Below are 23,349 nucleotides of genomic sequence, written 5' to 3' on the forward strand. Positions count from 1 at the left end.
AGAAATGACAAGCTTTTTTAGTTTTCTTAGTATTAATAGGAAAATTCAAATGTTCAGGTTGATCTGTCTTTACCAATATTTTGGCAAAATAAAAACGTAAAACATAAATGCAAAAACTATATCTTTTACTTTTGCAGCATTGCAAACCCATACAATCTATAATAAATCAGTTTGCAATTCCATAACCAACAAGGAAAGGTATTCGGTCCTGTTAAGGTTACTAGCTGTTCTCTTAATAAAAGGTATCTATTTTAGATTCACTCTAAACAAGAAATGTTATTAGACAGAGCACGACTGCATAACGCTTACTCTGAAAAACTGGTATGGTCACAATATGTCAATTTTTAAAACAAGAGGCTAAAGTTTCTACAATTCGTACAGCCGATTCTGTACATCCATCAAAGTTTGAGTGTGTAAATCCATCGCCACCACATAGAAGGAAGGGCTTGCTGTGCAGAGTTATCTGACCTGGACAATCCGGAAAGGCCTCTGTAACCTGAAACATAAATCATGCTGATTAGTCAGCTGAAGAATTCTACTAAATCCACCAACATGTGTGACATGGAATTAAAAGGAACAACATTGTCCAAATGAAGGAAATGTAAAATACAATCTATAGCATAGGTCACCCTTCCACATCTCCGTGTCCATTTTAATAAAACAGCTCTGCATTTATACGATATACTTATTACAATATTTGTTATATAGATTACGGGCCAATTCAAACTTGGCTATTTAACGCAGTAACACTCATGAATTATGCTGCATATAAATGCATTACAAAGAGAAAACCCAATGCATCCAATGTGGCTGGTTCACAAAAAATGCTCAGCAGCTTAAAGTGTTTTGAAAGAAAACTTATATGAGCTGATACAGACATACAACATGTGCTGCAATAGACTTGGAACCAGTGTTAATTTCGTCAACGTCAAAGTTTTCATAAGGGGCATTTTTACAGTGACAAAAACGAAACCAAGTACAGCACATTTTCGTCCACTGACAAAAACTATGATGAAAATCAAATCCGCTTTCGTTAATGAACGAAAATCGGACGAAAATGTAAGGCTGGGATGTTTACCCTCGTGAACTAACTTCTGGTTTTCATGGAGCTCAGCCTGCTTCCGCTCCCAGTAAGCAAGCGAGTTGAAGCGACTGTGTGCACTGTCCGTGACGACTGTCCGAGACCAGAGTAGCACTGTGCATTACAGGCAGGCCTCCTGAGTCCCGACGAGACTGTCCCACTGCCGACTCACAAGATGAGCCCCTTCGTCCAGAGAGCAGACTGTGTGTGTAGTACTAGTGTACATTACAATTACACCAGGCCTGAGGCCTACCCTCAGACCACCGTCTGTCCAGAGCACTCTGTGTGCAATATTACAGGCCATCCCTCAGACCTGAGACCACCATCCAGTACTGTGCAGCATTACAGGACTGCTCTGACCAGTTACCACTGGCACAACAGCTTTCAGAGCACTGTGCATTACAGGCCATCAATCAGACCTGAGGCCACCATTCAGCACTCTGCGGAATTACAGGCCTCCTCAGACCACTGTCCAGAGCTCTGTGCAGCATTACAGGCCTTCTCAGGCCATCCAGAGTGGCTAGATCTGTATCTGTGAGTTTGTTCAAGTCTTAATACCATAAATAACATTACATTTTTTTACTCCAGGAGTATATGAGTTTGGAAATTCTAAATAAATGCTTGAATAATGCATTACAATTTACCTAAACACATTAGAGGCCTAATGAGGCTGTTGTGTGGAGGTTGCCACACTGGTTTGTTCCGGTCCATTACGGGCATTTGGGATTGGCTCTTTTTCTTCCCTCTTGGTCTGATTATTACTTTTGAACCGGACTTGTTTGTTGTGAATTTTTGGATTATATAATTGGAGCCCCCCTTGGTTGACAGCCTCTTGGACTCCCTTCACTGTATTTCGGTGTGGGGTTAACCCCTTGGTTACCCATTTCTGAGGGATGGTCGTCTCCGACTGGCCCATCCTTATAATTTTAAAAGAAATTTCTTAGTCATTTGTGAGTATATTCGTTTTGGCTGTGATCTTGGCATTTTGAGGCAGATATTGGATTATATCTTTTATCAACCTAGATGTGAGTTCTCTGATCATCAGATACATGGATCCTGAAGAAGTCCTAGATTCAGGCAAAATGCGTTGATCCAGATCCATATTTATTTTTTTACGCATTCTCCTATTTAGGATGATCATATATGTCTGTTATAATGTTTTCATCTCTTTGAAAGTGTATATATTTCTCTTTTAAAACATTTGGTATATTAATAAATTGAACTATATGTAACGATATCCTGTACTGGACACATGAAAAGCTGTAGCAAGCGGCCATGTTGTGCAGTCATTATAGGTCAGCCATGACAGTCCTATAGAACAGTTACACATTGCCGCAGTGATTGCCCCACCCCCTCCCTCCTCCTCCAATTCATGGAATGCATAGGTTTTAAACTTCAAAAGAGCCATTATTTCAACTCCGAGACCTCAAAAACCAGCACTTAGGCTAATTGTACTGCTAATTGAGTCCTGGCAGGATGTTTGTTTCTGCTGTCCAGGCCTATCGTAAAACTAGGACCAAATCCATTAAGGATACCCAGAACTAATTGAGATTGTAAAAGGCAATCAGAGAGAGCTCTGCAAAATTCAAAACTTAACAAATCCACACTTGATTCATAGCCTCAGACCGGAACATGAGACATTAATATTAGGTATATATTTGGATGATAAATGTTGTACTAAACGAATTAAGGTCGTATATGACCACACTAGCCCATATAGAAGGGAAGAAAGCTGTCAGATATTCCCTGGGTGACAGATTTATCCGAGCTAACCTGTGTTTAGTATCCCTGGATGCAAAATTCAATGCTGAACAATAATCAGTTTCAAGAATGCAACCTGTACATATTAGAAGATACGAATAGTGGTATAAAACAGTCTATAAATGAGGGACCTGATATGGTCATAACCCCAGGACAGCCCATGGCCACTCCCTTTTATTGGTTACGGGCATCTGTCAACGTTCCTTTGATCCCAGAGAAAAAGGGAGTTCCATAACCAGTTGGGAGTTTTTCATGGTACCATCAAAGCAGGAACATCTGTCAAGTTTGAGAACCGATAACGCCTAGCTCATCGACTGAACTATGATAACACCCAGGACATTGATTGCAAGTATTCTTCCGCCTTAATTCTACCTTATTTTTCTATTGCTGAATTAGGTCTCTATTTCTTTGCAATACCTTTTTTCTGTAAATATTTTATTTGCACCAACTTTAACCTTTTCATTATTAAAACCTTATTTTGAAAAGTGTTAACCTTGTCCCTAAGCTCTTAATGCAAGCTAACAAAGAACCTGTCTCTTTAAGAATGCTACTGTATAGAATAAATCCTCTGAACATACCTATCTGTGGTGACAGTGTGTGTTACAGAGACGATTATTCTTAAAGCATAATTGGTATTACTAAAATTACGAGCTTCCTCTGCTTGGACCAAACGGAGGTGGTGGCTTTTAAAGGGTTAATTGCCTAATTAGCCCAGTGACAATCGCACTCAGCCTGCTGGCACCTAGATTGTGGTCCCGCGAGCTGGAAAATCTCTGTGCAGGGTGCAGCTGAAAGTGGCACTGTGTGCCAGTGTGGTGTGAGATTGGCCAGTCCTTTGTCATGAGTTAGTGAGGAGAGCAGGGATCTGATACCTGCGTTGGTCACACTATGTTTTTACAAATTCGTGGAATAGTACAATATTGATATGTTTTTCTGAAAAGGTGGGAACTTCAAAATCCCCCCCCCCCTCATCTCTTCTATTTAAAAAGTGCCGTGGTATTTTTGAGTACAGAATCCCCCCCCCCCCATCTAAAAAGAATTCCTCTGTTCCGCAGTGACATGGGGGCTAGAGGAAGGAACAGCATGCAGTGGATGGGGGGGGGGGGGGAGAGGCTTCCAAAACTCTTGGAAGTACTGAATGTAAAGCCTTAGCCAGAGGCTGCATTGCTGGCAGGCAAAAGACATGGGCTGTCGGAAAGTGGAGTCAGATCTTCCAGTGCAAGAACCTTGCTTTTTAGGAATTATTTTATCCTGACAGGGTTATTTTAACAAACAGTAATACAATTGACATCTATAAAAGAGATGAAACGGTTTTGTTTTTTAAGGAAACAAAGCTGGATTCCAGAGCTAGTCTTTTTTTTTTCAGGGTTATCAAAATCATTTAGCTCATTAGTTTAATATATATCAACCAAAAATGATTTGTAAGTGAAGTCACATGCTGAATGTATAGAATTCTGTATATGTTTTTTTTTGTTTTTTTTTGCCAGTTTAATTATATGTCGGTCCCTTTGTGTTTAATGCAGGAATCCGCAACATACAGAGAAGCATAGCTATAAAGAAAAACGTTTTATGAAGGATCATTAGCTTTACTTAAAAGTTACATTCACAATCAGAGTAGAACACTGACTAGGCTTGGTTTGGGATAGATCGGGAAAGGTTAGAACCTTTTGACGTCTACCACTATCTGTATCTTGTCACAGGGAGGAAAAGGGGAAGTCTCTATAGTGGAAACACAGCAGAATCAGAAAAGAAAAAAAAGTTTCTAACCCTTCCCCACTTTGTTTAAAAATAAGTAAAAAAAAAAAGTTATGTGAACAAATAATATTAAACCCGCGCTAAAGTGATGCAAACTAATATCACCTGCAGCTGCTGCTCACTTAGGTAAAAACCAAGAAATTTATAAAATATTATAAAACAGCGCTACCAGGCGTGTGAAAATACTAAATAAACATGAATTACAAATCCATAATATATCCATAATATAATAAAGTGCACTAGTGACAAAAATCTGGACCATTCAGTAATACTGATAATACCAGTGACCATAAATATTGTAAGGTGCCGAAAAAATATAAATGACAATAAATGCTGTAAAGTGCAAGAATGTGCAATGAGTGCTAAATCCGGTGCAGTCCAAAAAATATATATACAGTCCACTCAAATTTAAATAAAGTGCTGAATACTGTGCTTGAAGTGCTCCACACAAGTGCTTCCAAAGAGACCACTCACCAGACTTTGGATGCATATTTAAGGCTCAGATTTATCCTAACAGATAGCCAGTAGGGATGGATAGGGCAGCTGAGCCTCCAAATAAACCTCCAACCTCAGACTTAGGATATAATACAGGCTCAGATCTGCAGTGGTGTTCCCCAGGATAACTAGGAGGAATGGATGAGCCTCCAATACACCTCCAGCCTCCTCTATAATTCCTCCTTGCTCAGATGCATGCCTTGTTTCAAACTGCATCTCTTTGTGAAGACAACCACCTTGGTAGAGGAATGGCTTTGCTTCATAATATAAGAGCTATTAAGCTGTAGGCTCTGTCCCATGCCAGGATGTCTTCAGTTGCTGTGTATTTAGTGAGAACTGTGATCGCTGATTGCATTGAAAAACCATGCACCTACAGATGGAATGGCTTTGCTTCATAATATAAGAGCTATTAAGCTGTAGGCTCTGTCCCATGCCAGGATGTCTTCAGTTGCTGTGTATTTAGTGAGAACTGTGATCGCTGATTGCATTGAAAAACCATGCACCTACAGATGTAGGTGCATGGTTTTTCAATGCAATCAGCAATCACAGTTCTCACTAAATACACAGCAACTGAAGACATCCTGGCACAGTATTACTGAATGGTCCAATTTTGTGTCACTAGTGCACTTTATTATATTATGGATTTGTAATTCATGTTTATTTAGTATTTGCACATGCCTGGTAGCGCTTTTTAAAAAAAAAAAAAAGTTATATTTGTTTGTGGCACCATTTCCTCGTGGTATGCTTGCTTTACCTCTATGACTAAGCCCTAGGAGAGGCAAAAACGTCAGAGTGTCGTGGACTATGCCTACAACCAGCTATACAAACTTACCAGTGGGACTTCCATGGAGTGCAGACTTGTTCTGTCGAATCTTAAACTGCATAGTTGAAATTTAACAAAAACTAAAGTGAACCTGGGCCCCAAACCTTGCACACAGTATGCCATTAGTTTAGTGTTCATTCTCTGGGCAAAGGTGCATTTAAGATGGCTCCAGCTACTAACCACAGTACAAATTTGTGAATAAAAAGATATTACGGTAGCTTTACTAATCAATTAGGGTGTTATTGTCACCACATAAACAGCTAAACTTGTAAGAAAAGAAACGGCCACACATCCAGGAATTCCAATTGCCTTTAATTTCCAAAGTGATGACACCAAAGACACCAACATAGGGTAAACTGGTAATTTGTCATCAATAGGAGCACTTCTATACTCAGATCTTCTTCACCCTACTTTGGCAGCAAACATTTGAAAGTTTGTAAAATGTTCTGTATGTGTGTGAATAGTAAGGACTTTTCAAATTCTGTTACCCCATCAAACTGGGGCCATTATTTGATGCAAACATTTCTGAATAAGTACAAACCCAATTCCAAAAAAGTTGCTACGCTGTACAAAATTTACATATCAAAGTTTTAAACTAAGAAAATTTACCATTTTAATAAAAAAAATAAGGTATTTTAAAACCGAATGGCAGCAACACATCTCAAAAAAGTTGGGACAGCCAGCGGTCCTCTTTCACATAAAAGTGGTCCCAGCGGCAGATTTCCCACTGGATCCTTTTCATGGGTTGCGGGAGGGGTGCCCACCCAATATCCTGGTCGTTTTCCCCACTTACTGGAGCCATCCTTTCAGGTCCTAGGCAGGAAGTCGAGTGAGGGCAAGATGGCCCCCACTCGACTCTATGGCCTTGGAGGACCAGAGTGAAGTCAGATGTCGCTTCTGCCCAACGACCCAAAAGGGCCTCTTTTCTTTTTGTTTTTTTATTGTTTTTAAGGGTAGATGTGAGATCTGAGATCTTTTTGACCTGTCCTGCTTATTTCTATTGCAAGGGATGTTTACATTCCTTGTAATAGGAATAAAAGTGATCCAGTTTTTTTTTTTTTTTAAAGGGACAGTGTAAAAAATGAAGTAAAATAAATAGGAAAAAAAAAAAAAGTAAAGCGCCCAGCTTGCGGGCAGAAGTGAACACATACGCAAGTCACGCCCACATATGTAAACAGTGTTTAAACCACACATGTGAGGCATAGATTGTTAGAGTGAGAGCAATAATTATAGTACTAGACCTCTAACTCTAAACTGGTAACTTGTAGACATTTTTGAAGTGTCGCCTATGGAGATTTTTAAGTACCAATGTTTGTCGCCATTCCAAGAGTGTGCGCAATTTTAAAGGATGACATGTTCGCTATCAATTTACTTGGCTTAACATTATCTTTCACATTATAGAAAAAATTTTTTTAGAAAAAAATTGTGCTAACGTTACTGTTTTAATTTTTTTATTTAAAAAAGTGTAAGACACAAATACAGTTTGGCAAAGTATTGCAACGATCTCCATTTTATTCTCTAGGGTCTTTGCTAAAAAAAAAAAAAAAAAATATATATATATATATATATATATATATATATATATATATGAAAAATATAATGTAATGTTTGGGGGGGGGGGGGTCTAAGTAATTTTCAAGCAAAAAATACTGAATTTAAAGTGTAAACAAGTGTCAGAAATAGGCTTGGTCCAGAAGTGGTTAAATAAAGATGGACAGAGGTTCACCAATCTGTGAAAAGCTGCATCCAAAATTGAGGAACACTGTTCTGAAATTGTTTGACAACCGTTGGCTTGAATAAAAAAAAACAAAAAAAAAAACACGAATATTTTGTACCAGGCACCTTCTTAGGTGAAGGGAAGGGTGGAGGAGCTAGGCCAGAGAAAGCAATTAGACATTTCCAGATGAAAAAAGGGCTATGATGTACAAGGTGGGAGGGGGTCCTGTGCTGGGGAATGAGCTCTAGCTGATGTAGTCACATTTTCTGGTAAGTTCAAAGTCACACTTCAAAAAAATTATGACAAGGGTCTTCTGTTTTTCAGACACATTATCTGTGGAAATGTTCAGACTTTTAAAATGATAAAGTGAAGTTATTACTGAATATACATTGAAGCACTTTAAGATAAATATCAGTTTCCTTCCCTTTAAGGAAATATAGCAATAATGTAAACTGCAGAGTGAGCCTCCTGGAGCTAATTTTGTATATTCTAGCCTGAATCTTAGAACTATGCAGTAAGATAAATAACTGGATGAGCCAGTGATGTAAATGGCAGCGATTGTTTGTGTGTTTGTATAAATAGAGCTTGTCTATGCACATAAGAGATAAGGCTAGAGATCTGTATCAGACACTGTATTTAAAACACTCTTCATATAAAGCGGGAGGATAGTGCTTGGAAATCATTTCCAGCCTAAGTCAACTCCTGTCTCCTCGTTAATGCACTGTAAACTAGTTCTTAAAATAGCACAGAGACATTTAGCTTTAAAGGAACATGTCCACCCTTGCATGAGGCTGTCCTGGTTGGGTCTGGAAGGCTCTTTCCATTAAAAGACAGAATGAGTTCCACTTTTTGAAATAACCCTGTTCTGGATAGTTATCCCTTGTGGGCAAGTGGAGTCAATATGTGAACATGGCTGTGGGATGCCTGTGATGTTGGTATTGTCATGATAAAAATGTTCCTTGGATGCTTTTTAAATAAATAAAAAAAAACACACATTACTATTCTTGTTAAGATGTTGCACTAGGGGTGGGGGGGTTTGATGGGTAATTTTGCCTTTTTTGGTTCTTTTTCTTACTTGGCTGCGTCAGTGATTGTCATTGTAATTATTTTCTTTTTGAGTGTTGGGTATCTTTCATACCTTGTTTGTATAATGTTTAAGAATTAATAATTTTCCAAAAAAAGTGAAGTTGAAAATCCTACAAGTCAATCTGGGCATAGTACAAGTCCAGCCAAAATATTTTTTTTTTTTAAATTTTTGATTGAAAGGGGAAGGTCTAGAACCGCTGTTGGGTTTTTACTGAAATCTGTTTCCCCACCTCCTATCCCAGACACATAACAGGAAATCATTATTTCAAATAGCTTTCACTATTGGAAGATTTCCCCTCTACTCCTGCATTGAAGACAGCCATGTCCGCCAGTCACACTGCGATCGCTCCTGTGAAGGGAGAAAGACAGAGCAGCTTGTGTAAACAAGCTGCCTGTCAGTTCTCCCTGTGTAAAAGTGAAGATCTGTCCGTTCTACTATGTAGAACGGTTGATCTTTGCTTTTACACCAATAGGAATGTCCCTACACAGTTAGAATCACGCCCCTAGGACACACTTAACCCCTCCCTGTCCAATAAAGTTAACCCCTTCCCTGCCAGTGTCATTTTTGCAGTAACAGTGCATATGTATAGCACTGATTACTGCAGTAATGTCACTGGTACCCCCAAAAGTGTCAAAAATGTCAGTCAAGGGTCCGATCTGTCCGCCGCAATGTCGCAGTACCGAAAAAAAATCGCAGATCGCCGCCATTACGCGTTAAAAAAAAAAAACACCAAAAATGACAAAAATCTTTCCCTTTGTTAGTAAACGCGATAACTTTTGCGCAAACCAATCAAAATTCCGCTTTTTGCGATTTTTTTTACCAAACATAGGTAGCATAAAACAAATTGGCCGAAAAATGTTAAAAAATTTTGATTTTTACTTTTTTTTTTGGGGAATTTCATATAAAAAAATGTGAAAAATATTGTTATTTTTGCAAAATTTACGCTCTTTTTTTGTTTATAGCGCGTGATCAAAAAATCGCACAGGTGATCAAATACCACCAAAAGAAAGCTCTGTTTGTGGGAAAAAAAGGACGTCAAATTCGTTTAGGTACAGCGTCGCACGACCGCGCAATTGTCCGTTAAAGTCACGCAGTAAAAAAAAAAAATCGCAAAAAAAACCCTGGTCCTTTAGCAGCCAAATCCTCCGGGGCTTAAGTGGTTAAAGTATCTGGAGGAACTGCACCTCTAGAAAAAACATGCAAGCACCTGCACTAACTGATAAAGTAATAGTATTCTGCCTTTTGCAATCTGCAAGAGAACTTTTAGCCCATATTCACTTTGGTCTGATTTGACATGCCAAATCGCATGTAAAATTGGAGACAATTGCCAGCAATGGCACCATCCAAATCAGTGCTACGCCAACGTTGCAGCGCCAAACCGATTCCCAAAAGTAGTTTCTGTACTACGTTTGGCGACTTTGGTAGGCGATTTTAATAGAAATCTGTGCAGGAACCCCGCACAGATGTCTGTGAAATCGCCCCCGAAGTCAGACTGAAAATGCCGGTTTGAAATCGCGCTGAACCTCAGTGTGAACCTACACTTACACTCTGTTGATGTGAGACACCAATCATTTTTTTTTTGCAAATTCTTTTTCATTGTTTTAGAAAAAGATTACAAAAATAAAGCCTTCGGGCATACCCAGCTCAAGAACAAAACAATAATAACAGAAACATAAAAAAAAAGAAAAAAACAACCTAAATCCCAACTACATAGCTGCTGTCTTAAGGAGGTCAAGTGTGTGCTTCACAAGGTGGACAGAACGACAGTGCAAGTGGGTTCAAAGAAAGGTGGCCGGTGGTCTGGCATCCCCCCCAATTATAGTATAAAGAACCAAATGGTCTAGTGTATAGTGGTTATAACATCTTTGCGGTCGGCCGTAGTGTCATCTGCCTTTCCATCAAACACTCCAAACTTTAGTGAATTTTTGAGGGTACCCTCTATTGAAATAAGCATCCCTAACTTCATCCTCCAAAGCCACCAGCTCCACAGCACCCTCCACCCTGACCGATTTGATAGCAGAAATGTATTCACCACGGATAGTAGCCTTAAAAGCATCCCAGCATATCAAGGGGGAGAAAAGAGGTCATTCAACTCCCAGTATTGGGCTATTTTACCCTTCACACCCTCTACCACACCAGGGTCCTGCAGCCAGTGGCTGTTTAATCTCCAGTCAACCCCCCCCCCCCCTCACAATCTCGAACGGAGAATGGTCAGAGAGGCCCCCTGGCAGGTATTTAGCGGAAACCATATGAGGGAGAGCCAAAGAAGGGCAGAAGGCCAGATCAATTCGGGAACCCGAACAAAGGGTCGCAGAGACATGAGCTAAGTGCCGAACCTGGGGGTTCTTCCACCTCCACAGTTCAGTAAACTGTGGGGTCGAGGCCCAGTGTAAGAGGTCCGAACATGACTGCCTAGTCGGATTAGACGTATCCAACTCCCCATCTAAGATGTTATTGAAGTCATCAGCCACAAAAACCCTAGGGGTGGGGAACGCTGACAATCGATCATAAATGTGGTACCGTACAAAACTCAGAGAAGGGCGGAGGCACATACACATTCACAAATGCATATAACTGCGCTCCCACCTCCAGGATAAGTATGACATATTGACCTTTAGGATCCGTTATTACCTGCTCCACCCGACACTGCAAGGCCTTATTGACCAATATAGAGACACCCTCTAGCATCGGAGGAATAGGTGGCGTGGCTTACACAGGGCCAATATTTTGCCACCTAGTAAGTGAGTTTCCTGGAGAAATAGAATGTGCGGCTTCTGGGTCTGCAGGCATTTAAATATTAGAGCACGTTTAAATTAATTGTTCAGCCCCACCCCCCACATTCCATGAAATAAGTTTAAGCTGCTTCTCAATCGTGCAGGTAAAATATACACAACAGGATGGAGAAAAAGGTAGGAATGCTAGGCCAAGGGGGAAACCAGCCACGCCACCCATTAAACATATCTAGCATCAAAATACACCTTTCCCAAAAAACATGACAGCATCCATCAATGAAGCAGCACAGAAAATCTCAGACCATAAAAAAAAGAAAAAAACATAGGCAGCTGGAAAAAAACCCTGCTGACCAGCAGACAACAGTGTCACGATACAGCCTCATCCCTGTAACTTTGATTCGGAACAGTCCAAATCTCATATAAAGTGGGACAAAAAAAGTTAACAAAATGTCCCGACAACACAGTTAGTAAAAACCAAGTATATGTGGTTGTTGTGGGGAGTCCACTGCCAGTATGTACGGAAGGACAAAAAGCAGTGTAGCAACAATGGAAAAATAAAAAATAAGAGAAAAAGGGAAAAAACAAGAAAAAAAGACAAAAAAATAGGACATCCAACTAGAGGAGCTCCTCTGTTCAAACAGCCTTGATATAGGTAGTCTTGATCAACATGGTGGAAAGTGGGGAAGAGACCGGGTGGGAGGCCACCCACGTCCGCACAGCACAGCATGTGAAGGAGACAGCGAAACCCACTTCAAACTGGTGCTAACGTTGCGGGTAAGTATGACAGAGGAACTAGTAAAACTCAACCTGAAGACACTGCCATCCAGCGTCAGCATCAACTAAGAGACAGTTACCAGGCATCAGCTTCTTCTGGAGTGTTGAAGAATCTCACCAAACCACCATAGGTGACCCGTAGTCTCCTGGGATACAGCATTCCATACTGCACGCCTTTCCCTCACATTTTCCGCCGTACCTCCGTGAAGGATTTGCACTTTTTCTGCAGGTCCGCCGAGAAGTCTGCATACAAGTGGACTGAGGTATTCTTGAACCGCGGCTCTGGGTGCTTCCGGGCCTCGCTGAGGATCCTATCCCTGTAGTTGATGAAACGGACAAGGAAGGGTCTGGGGGGGAGCCCAGGATCCTCCTACCGGTGGGGACCCTGTGGGCCCTCTCAACCACACAGGTGGGGGACACCTCTGTCATTGACACCAATAATTTTTAATCCACTGCAAAGACCATAGATGCCTGCAGCTACTGGCATCCTCCTGGTATAAAAAATGTTGGCCAGCGATGCTCTTTAATGTAAAACCAATCCTAGCAGCTAAATAGTTACTGGAGGCGTTTTACATGCAGTGAAAATGGGTCCCCCCTTCCGGTGCCTATCCCGGCTCTCTCGTCCCATTGGAAAACCCAGGACTGAAGCAAAAAAAAAATGAAAAAGACAGTGTAAACATAAAAAAGTTTAAATAAAATAAAGAAAAATTTTTTTAGGGGCCCCCTGCACTTGCGTGCAAAGGCAAACGCATACATAGGTCCTGAATGCATATGTTAACAGCGTTAGAGCGACACAATAGGCATCACTGCGAAATTCAGTGTGAGAGCAATAGTTCTAGCACCAAACCTCCTGTGTACTTCTAAACTGAAAAACTGTAAAGGCCTTTAAAGCGTGGCCTATGGAGATTTTTTTTTAGGTACTGTACTTTGGCGTCATTCCACAGGCATATGCACTTTTACAGCATGACATGTTCGATATCTATTTACTCAGTGTAAAATAATATTTTACCAAAAAATGGGCATTATATTGTGTTTGTATGCCCTGAAATTTATTAAAGTGTATTTTTCCTAAAAATCTGCACTTGAACTACTGCTGCCCAAACACTGTGTGACATAAAACATTGCAACACCCACCATTTTGTTCTCTAGGGCCTCGGCTTAAGAAATATACACATATATAATGTTTGGGGGTTCCAAATAAGAACATTATGATTTTACACGTAGGAGAAAAATGTCAGAATTGGCCTGGGTGGCAAGCGGTTAAAGTAGAATTCCAGCTATGAAGACATCTAAACATCTTTTAGGCAGTTTTTCAATCTCCGGGGACAGGATATCTCACCAATGTAAAATAAAATGCACACATTTACCCTCAAGATTCTCATAAATGGTGCTAAAATGATCTAATGAATGGCACCATTAGGCTAGCAAATACCTGTAATCTCTACAACACAAAGAAAATCAAAGAATCATCCAATTATTGTAAGCAATGCTCACATCATATGACTTGCTATTAACAGGCATTGCGGAGTTTCTGTTTCATGTTTCCGATAATTTATGCTATTGTGTTTAACAGTTACCTAGCTGTGGCTTGTAAGAGGATTATGATATGTCCTATATAACTATTAAAGCTGAACTCCAGGTATGATCTTTATTGTATACTTAAAGGGGTCCAGCTTGGCACTGCCATCATTTAAGGAATATTATCTTCATCAATATTTATTTATAGAAATCCTTGCATTTATTTATTTTCAATTAATGCAAGGCATTTTCTTATTGAACCAGGTGGGGACAGTGATGTAACCTCCCCCTCCTCTTTACATTGTCCACTCAGAGAATTCCTTGTATGAATTATTATCTCCATCTTGTCCAATCACCTGTATTGAATACAAGGCAATCTGTGAATGTCAGCGGTGCTGAGCAAACTCCCGTCTATAAGCATGCAGAAAGAAGCCGCTCAGCACAGGACTCCTAAGTTTGCCGTTATCACTTGTCTGTAGAAGAGCCAACTACTACAGTGATTCAGCTCCCCCAACGGCCCATCAGGTATAGGATATGCATACTTACATTAGTCCAAGCCAGTATGCAATAAAGATCATACCTGGAGTTCAGCTTTAAGTTGAATATTTTGCAATCTATTTTTGTTAAAAAAAGCTAACAAGACCCAACAAAAATCTCCAGTACTGTAAAAGCTTTGTATGCACAGCTGCTGGATACAATGTCTGAGACTGTGAAAACGTCTCCGCTATAGGTGAATGAATCATTTCATAAATTGTTACGACTGGACAGACACAATACACTCATCCTGGAACCTTAAAAAAAAAAACTCTGGTAGGAATGAGTGAACCAATTAGCAATATGTTGTGACATGGGTAAGCTGAAAAGTCTGACAAGAACGAAGAATTGCATTTCAGCAGTTTCTTTGAGCATGTAGAGGATGACTTGCCTGACCACTGACAAATCTCTAGATTTATAAACTGCAAACTGCACATACATATTCCTCTATGGCCCTCATTCCATTTGCAAGCATGCTCTGGGGTGCAGATGTATCCAGAATCAAATCTTTATTCACCCTTAATAAATGAAGAAGGTACACAAAATGTGGCAACAAAGATTGCGTTGATGTCTTTGCATAACTGCAGACAGGACAATACATTAGTGCATTACAGGATTAAATTGTAGAAAAGGTAAAAGCAGTTCTCGTACTAAATTATACATCTTGTACAAATTTTATTTCTAATGGCTCAGTGTGGAGTCCTTCAGTGTCAGACTACTAGAATAAATACTCAATACTAGGTTTCCATATTCTTTGTTAGAGTGAAAGTCTTAGACACAACAAGAGCTCTTTTTTTCTTAAAGTAATTTACAGCACAATATACAAGGAGCTACAGCTATACAGCTAGCTCTGAAAAGGTGGATGAAATCAGCCACCCCCACACAACATGCTGTGTACAGGGGACTGTTAATGCTAATATTTACTGCTTTTCATGTAATCTCTGGTGGCTAACTGAATTTGCTAGGTCAGCATCAAAATAATGGATTTCATACAGTGAGCTCTTTATTTTTTTTCCATCTGAAATGAATAAAAAAAGACATTTTGGCATTGAACATAAATGAGTGGGCTGTTATTGGAAAGGAATGACTTCTTTAAATATTTATTGTAACACTGTGTGTATCTTTTAGTGATGATTGAGCTGCTGATTTTTTACTTGACTTAAAGTGATGTCCCTGTAAGAAGAAAGCAAATACTTCTCCTAAATGGCGCTCCACTGAAGAGAAACTGCTGGCTGAAGCATCTTCAGAAACTAAAACTGTCCCAGTCCCCCACTGCACTCAGTGGTTTCTCCTCCTGACCCCCATGCCTCCATTTCATATAGTGATGTGGAGGTTGGCAGAAAAAACTATAGAGTGCAGCAGGGGAGGAAAGATCAAAACTACTGAAGTTTTGGTTTATTAATAAACTTCACCTGCTAATTTCTCTTTAATAGAGCGGGAGGAGAGGCAGGCAGGACATGACAGGTACAGCATTTACTTTACAGTGACACCTTTTCTTGCCACTTTCAGTTTTACAACAGTCACTTTAATGCAAACTCGTGCTTAGCTCATGTGACATTGCTGGCGCTTTGTGATTAACAGTTACTCAAAGCCCAGCCAAAATGTTTTCTTTTTGTCTAGAGCAGGCAAGAGTTAGAACCTTTTGTAAATTTTAACTTTCCCAGACTATCTAAAACTAAAAAAAATTCTGGTTGTTGCAGGGCTTTAAAATTCACTGCTTTAACATGCCATCAATTTTTTTGCCAAACAAGGGTACCAAAGCCCCTTCTATATATGAACATTGGATATACTTACTTGTGAGTATCTCCATTTCTGACACTTGATGTTCTTTGGTTTAGGAAGATTTGGTAGTATTGTATCAAGATGTTTCAAAATCACGTGTTGCACTTCATCTTTTTCTTGTTCCAAGTGCTCTATTCCAAACGGTACACTAGTGTGGACTACAAGTGATGGTCCAATATCTGAAGACTCTGTCAAAAGTATAAAAAAAAAAAAAAAAAATAGGGAATGAAAGTTTTTAATAATGTGGCTGAAAAAGACTGTACGCAATTCCATACAGATGAAAGGCCAGCTACAAAAAAATAAAAAGTTAAAAACTATTTCAAAATCACATATTTTAATTTTTAATTATTCTCAATTTACAAAATGCAAAGCGAGCAGCAAATAGTAGAAAAATCTAGATGAAATATATACATATATATTACATATAATATGACTACCCTTTAGCTTCAAATCATCATCCGTTCTTAGACTTCTACACTTTGTACACTTGCACACAGTCAGGGATTTTGTGGGATAAGAGACAGGTGTATCATTAACCAGTTATACCAAGTAGGTGCTAATGACTGTAAATTTCTTATGTAGGTTGAAACACAGCCATTTACTGAAACAGCTGTGTAGGAGGCTTATAACTGGGAGAGGAACAGCCAAACTCTGCTACCAAGGTGAGGTTGTGAAAGACCTCACCTTTGTAGGCAAAGATTTCAGAGCAGACTCAGGTTTTAAGATGTGCTGTTCAAGCTCTTTTGAAAAAGCACAAAAAATGGGCAATGTTGAGGACCACAGATGCAGTGGTCAGCCAACGAAACAATGCAGCAGATGAAAGACATGCTTATTTTCCTTGACATCGGAAGATGTCCAGCAGTGCCATCAGCAGAGAACTGGTAGAAATCAGTGGAACTCAGGTACACCAATTTACTGTCCAGCGAAGTATGGTCAGAATTGGTCTTCATGGAAGAATTGCAGCCAAAAAGCCATACATCTGATGTGGAAACAAGGATACGCGACCTTACTATGCACAAAAACATAGGAACTAAGGTGCAGAAAAATGACAGCAGGTGCTCTGGACTGAGGAGTAAAAATGTTAAATATTTGGCTGTAGCAGGAGGCAGTTTGTTTGCTGAAGGGCAGGAGAGTGATACAATAAGTGTCGGCAGGCAACCGTGAAGCATGGTGGTGTGCAAGTGTGCCTAGAAGAATTGACACTGTTTTAAAGGTAAAAGGTGGTCATGCCAAATATTGATTTGATTTGGGTTTTTCTTCTGTTCATTTCTGTCCATTTACTTTCTATTATGTTAATTGATAAAAATAAACTATTACCTATAAGTCTATTTCTAAACGCAGTGCTAAAATATTGCCAAACCCCTACAGTTTGATTTTCTTTTATCATTCACATGAAATAATTTTAAAAATACAGACCAGCATGAAAAATTTGAATGTTCCATAAAGTTAATTTCCTTATAAATTATTAGAGCATTAATCCAAAAAATTAACATAAAAAGTTGAATAATTGGAAAGACACTAGGATTGATTTAATAAAGCAGAGCATATCCACTTTGCAAAATAAGTGTTAACTAAGCTTAGTGAATGAGCTGAAACTGTGCTTACTTTAATCATCCAATCAAGTGCAAGTATTTTTTCCCCTTGCACGCTTAGATATTCTCTGTAAATTTAATTTTCACTTAGCTTTATCTCATTCAGTAGGCGAACTGAAAAATCATGCTCTGCTCTTTTAGTAAATCAACCACACTGTAGTTAACATTTAACTATTAACAAAATCTCAAATTTTTTTTTTGATTACTAACAAATTTGGTAATTTTATTATTTCACTTTTTAATGCTTTTTTCTTTCAGTGTATAATTGGTTTCTAATTTACACTTTCGTTTCAATGATTTTTATTGAAAGTTTTCACAAAAATAGTGCAAGATATACACACATAATAAAAAATCAGTGCATAATAAACGTAAACAGTGGTATAACCATAGCAAACATTAGATAATACTTCTATAAAAGGTCGAAACTATAACGTGGCAAGGGCTAGCACCTCAAAACACAAAAAACAGGAGCCTCAAGGTATCTAGAGGGACCTTCACCGAGGGTAAACAGGGCCAACCACCCCGAGCATTTAATCACACTGAGCGTACTACACAGGATAAGTGGCTAGATCGTGATCCCACAGAACTTTGCCCCAGCCTGGGCTGGGGACATGGGGTACTAAGCCCTTAGAATACAGTACCACTGTTAACCCCATATCGTAAACTGAGACAAATCGTAGAAAGAGAGAAAGAGAAAGGACAATAGAGCCACAAGAAAAGAAGAGAAAAGGGAAAAGAGAGAAGAGAAAAGATTTGTAAGATTGGACCCGACCCCGCCCCCGCACCCCACCCCCAGACCTTCCCGAGTCCATCAGGTACCCCCAGTGAGGTAGTTAATCCACGATCCCCATACCCTGTCAAACACACGCAATTTGTCCTCCAGTTGAGCCGTCAGGCGCTCATTAACCATAATCCAATTCAGTTTGTGCCTAAGCAGCTCAAATGGTATCGTAGGAGACTTCCAGGATCTCGCTATTGTTATTTTTGCTGCAGTAAATATGAACGTTATGAGCCGCCTCTGCGCTCTATTGGCTGTATCCACCTTTTTGCCCAATAGTGCCTGCTGAGGAGACTTGAGTAGGTTTATTTGCGTGAGGGTGTAGATGAAATTGTACACCCTAATCCAAAAGCGTCGGGCCTTCGGGCATTGCCACCAAACATGAAACATCGTACCCTCTTGGCCACACCCCCGGAAACACCGCGAGGATGCTCCTGGCACAAAGGATGCTATCCTGACTGGTACCATGTACCAGCGCAGGAGCACTTTGTAGTTGGCCTCGATGATTGAAGTGTTAACTAGAGACCTGGAAGCCTCTCGAGCCATGTCGTGCCAGTCCGCCAACTCCACAACCTCCCCGACATCCGCCTCCCATCGTTCCATGTATGGAAGTTTCAGGGGCGAGTCCATAAGCATATTATAAATCATGGAAATATACCCCCGTAATTTATCGTATTTGCGGCACAAAAATTCCATGGAGGTCATGGTAGTCAGATCGGACAGGCGAGACAGGGATCGCAGGTAATGATCAATCTGTGCATACCTATAATACTCAGTGTCAGGCAGGGCATGTTTTTCTATCAGCTGCTGACGTTTGAGGATACCCCTATGATCACAAAAGTCCGCTATGCGAAGCAGCCCCTTGTTCGTCCACCACTGAAAAGATCTGGGGGAGAGACCCGGGGGGAACCCGCTGTTGTTAAGAATAGTGGCCAATGGGGTATGTGGGGACCTAAAGCCATGTGTTCTGGTCAAACGATCCCAAATGGCCATAGAATGAGACAAGGCTGGGCACAGGATGGGGGGACGATCCCTAGGCGATAACCACATTGCATGGGAGACTGCCAGGCCCGGAACCGAGCTAGCCTCCAATTCCATCCAGGGCATCCGGGCCCCCTCCGAGTGGAATCTCACCAACTGGGATAACTGTGCAGCATAATAATAGTTCAGCAGATCCGGTACCCCCAGACCACCCCTGACTTTAGGGGTGTACAGCGTCCTCTTGTTCACCCTAGGCCTCTTGTTCCCCCAGATAAAGGAAAGGACGTGACCCTGAAACTTGAGCAGGTCAGACCGCCTTAGCGCGACTGGCAGAGTGCGGAACAGATATAACACCCTCGGAAGGACATTCATCTTGATGGAGTATAGTCTGCCAAACCACGAAGGGGGCTGAATCAACCATTTATCCATGTCACCCTTCAGGCGTGTAAACAGAGGAGGATAATTCTTTGTGTAGAGTGTAGACAAGGATGGGGTTAAATTAATGCCTAAGTAGGGCATAGAGTCCGTGCACCATGCAAATTTGAAAGATTTCCTAAGTGTGTCCACAGTGCGACTCTCCAGGGAGATGTTTAGTGCCTGGGATTTCGTTTGGCTTACATGCAATCCTGATACAAGCGCAAACGCATCCAATAGCGCAAATAAGTTGGGTAAAGTCGTGACGGGCGAGGAGACAATGGCTAAAATATCGTCCGCAAAAAGGGCGCACTTGTGTTCGACGCCCCCGCACACCACCCCCCGCACGTCCGGTGAAGCACGAATTTTAATGGCTAAAGGTTCCAGTGCTAGGACAAAAAGGAGAGGGGACAAGGGGCAGCCCTGTCGGGTACCTCTACAGATAGGGATAGAGTCCGAGGAGAAGCCCTTCAGCCTAAGAACCGCCCTGGGTGTACTATATAGGGTCCGCAGCAACGTGAGAAAGGGAGCGCCGAATCCAAATCTGGTCAACACGTCGAAAAGGTATTCCCACGACAGGGAGTCAAAAGCTTTATGAATATCTAGGGAGAGGAGCATGCCTCTACGATTACCCCCTCCGTCCCAATCTGATTGAATAGCTGTGATGATGTCTACAACCCGTCTAGTCTGATCCGAAGTCTGTCGACCAGGGACAAACCCTGCTTGATCGGGATGTATATATTGAGCCAAAAAGGAGCCAAGCCTAGTTGCCATAATTTTCGCCAAAATTTTTAAATCAGAGTTAATCAATGAGATCGGACGATAATTGTCGCATATGCTATGATCCTTGTCCGGTTTGGGCAAGACATGAATATAAGCCGTGTTCTCATGGGGCGGGAGGGATTCCCCATTGCGTAGAGCATTAAAAAAGGCGCAAAGATGCGGCGTCAGAACTTCCTGAAATTTGCGATAATACACCCCGGAATATCCGTCCGGCCCGGGGGCCTTGGAGGGATGTAAGCCCTTGATCGCCTGGAGAACCTCCGCCTCTGTAATCCGACCGTTCATAAGGTCGACATGAGACTGCGTCAGCATGGGCAGCCGCAGGTCGGCAAAAAAAGAATCGGCCAAACCCCGGTTATACGACGGTGGTGCCCTGTAGAGTTTAGTGTAAAACCTAGTAAATTCGGACGCGATCAGGGTTGGATTGCGAGAGAGCGCCCCAGTCCGCAGCCGCAATCTAGGCAGGGCCGCTGAGAAGGGGCGAGGGGCCAGCCTCCTAGCCAACAGAGTGGAAGGTTTGTCACCCATAGTGTAGTATCTATGTCGGGACCATCTAATGTATTTTTCCGCCTGGGTCGTGAGTGTCAAATTAAGCTCCAATCTAGCCGCATCAATTTTATGACGGATATCAACGAGGGGGCGTGTCCGTTGTTCAAGGAGTAGTGCGCGCAGAGCCTGCTCCTGTTCCCTTATTGTACTCTCCCTGTTACGTATTAGTTTGGCTGCCAATTGAATCAGTTTACCGCGTATGGTAGCTTTATGGGCCGCCCACACGACGGTAGAGGAAGTATCACCCGGTCTATTTTCAAGGAAAAATTGTTTGATATCCCTTTCGATCTCCCCCAGGACCCCAGGATCGTTTAGTAAAGCTGCATTGAGTCGCCAAGGAGAGGGGCCTGGGGAAGACCACAGGGCCGAAAACTGTACTAAAACCGGGGAATGATCGGACCAGGAGGATGCCAAAATCTGCGCTGAGCATACACATGAGGCCAGAGCGGAGCTGGCGAACACGTGGTCTATGCGAGAATAGGTGCCGTGGACATGGGAAAAATGCGTGTAGTCTCTCTGAGTCGGATTATGTTCCCTCCACAAGTCTAGGAGATCCCAGTCATGAAGAAGTCGGGCCAACCTTGAGCCGTTCTTCGGTACATGCTTATATCTGGGCACGCCTTGGACGGATTTGTCCAGCGTGTTCTCGAGCGGGAGGTTACTATCTCCCCCTAGGATCACCCTGCCCTGCGCTTTGGGAAGCAATGTCCTCAGCATATCCTGAAAAAACCCTACCTGACCCGTGTTAGGGGTATAATAGGAGACCAAGGAGACCAACTGATCCTGAACAAGGCCCACAACCATGAGGTACCTGCCCTCCTTGTCTCGGACCACTGTAACCGGAGTAAAGTGGACCCTTCTCGAAAAACATATAGCCACACCCCGCTTCTTTTCCTGGCCCGAGGATAGATAAAATTGAGGATAATGTGTCGAAAGATATCTGGGTGCTGATGTTTTGGAAAAGTGCGTTTCCTGCAATAGTAAGATATCCGCCTTCTGGCGCTTATATTGGAGGAAAGCCTTGGTGCGCTTCAGTGGAGAGTTAAAGCCCTGCACATTATGTGTTATCAGTGTAAATCTAGAGGAACCTGAGGGTGACATGGTGGTTTGGCAGTGCACTCTTACCTGATCGCTGTGGACAACGGCCTGACTCAGCTAGGCTATAAATCCCTCCGCCCGGGGAGCCCGGGGGCAGCAGTGCGGGGTAAGTTCGCAGAGCCTGGGTCCAAGAGGAGAGAAAGGAAAAAGAAAAGTTAGAGAGAAAGCATAAGAGGACAGGAGGAATCATCCCCCATGCCGTAAAGGCACTAATGTAATACATATACAAATACAAAAACCTTTGGGAATTACTTTCCCCCAGTTCCCAAACCTGGGGTACGTGTCGTGAGATTGCCCCCATCGGGAGAGGGGGGCAAGTTCACAGGAGTGGCACACGGTAACATCCCGGGTAACAATCCGAGACGCCAATGAGGGCGGGGAAGACCCGAGGTGTACTTCCTCCCGGCCACCCCAGGCCCCCATCCTGAGAACTATGGTAGGTGAACCGGTCGCCTCCTCCTACAGGATCTAATTTACACTTTAATCGACAAGCATAGCAAGAGTTAAACTTTCGGTGGCCTAAAAGGGATGTGTTTTAATACTGCAGAAGTTGGAAGGCTCAGAGAGTGATATTAACACAGCATGAAAAATAGCCAACAAGAAAGAGCATGTTAGTGAACGTTGGCGGCTGCTGCTTGTAGATCTGTAGTGGGATTGTATATTTGTTACATAAGACTAATAAATTGTCAGGTGTAGAATTTCACTTCTGGATCCATTTGAAATGAGCCAGGGGTGACCTCAGAAAATGTTATGGTCTATAAGTCTTCTGAGGTGGCTTAAAGAAAATGGTCTAGTTAAGTTTTTTTTGAAGTATAAAGTCATGTGATAAAGTAAGTATGCCCCAATGGAAATCGTTGACTTTTTAAACTTTTTTAAACAGGCAAAGAATAGCCCTTCATTCAAACGGTGCCTGCAAGATATGGATGATTATACCTAAACAAATAGCACAAAAAACGAATCCATTCTCATATTCTGAATTACAAAAAAATTGCAGATTTGTCATGTAAAAAATGTATGTACACCCCCACAATTACCACCACTTCCAGTCAGTCCATGAAATTAGAATCAGGTGTTCTAGATTAGGCACCAAAAACA

At 41.5% G+C, this 23,349-nt stretch overlaps 1 protein-coding gene across 3 annotated transcripts in view; it reads right to left on the reverse strand.

Moving 5' to 3' along the window:
* Window positions 1–204: 204 nt before the first annotated feature.
* The window catches only part of RNLS (renalase, FAD dependent amine oxidase), a 261,871-nt gene continuing 238,726 nt past the window's right edge, over window positions 205–23,349 (reverse strand). For all 3 annotated transcript variants that reach the window (XM_082268172.1, XM_082268171.1, XM_082268170.1), the window contains 2 exons: window positions 16,072–16,247; window positions 205–496 (listed from right to left, as the gene is read on the reverse strand). In XM_082268172.1, coding sequence (XP_082124298.1) covers window positions 338–496; window positions 16,072–16,247 — 335 coding nt within the window. In that variant the 3' untranslated portion in view covers window positions 205–337. The remainder of the gene's footprint in view (window positions 497–16,071; window positions 16,248–23,349) is intronic.

This window comes from Pelophylax lessonae, assembly GCF_965119305.1.
Source record: "Pelophylax lessonae genome assembly, chromosome: 9".
NCBI lineage: Eukaryota > Metazoa > Chordata > Amphibia > Anura > Ranidae > Pelophylax > Pelophylax lessonae.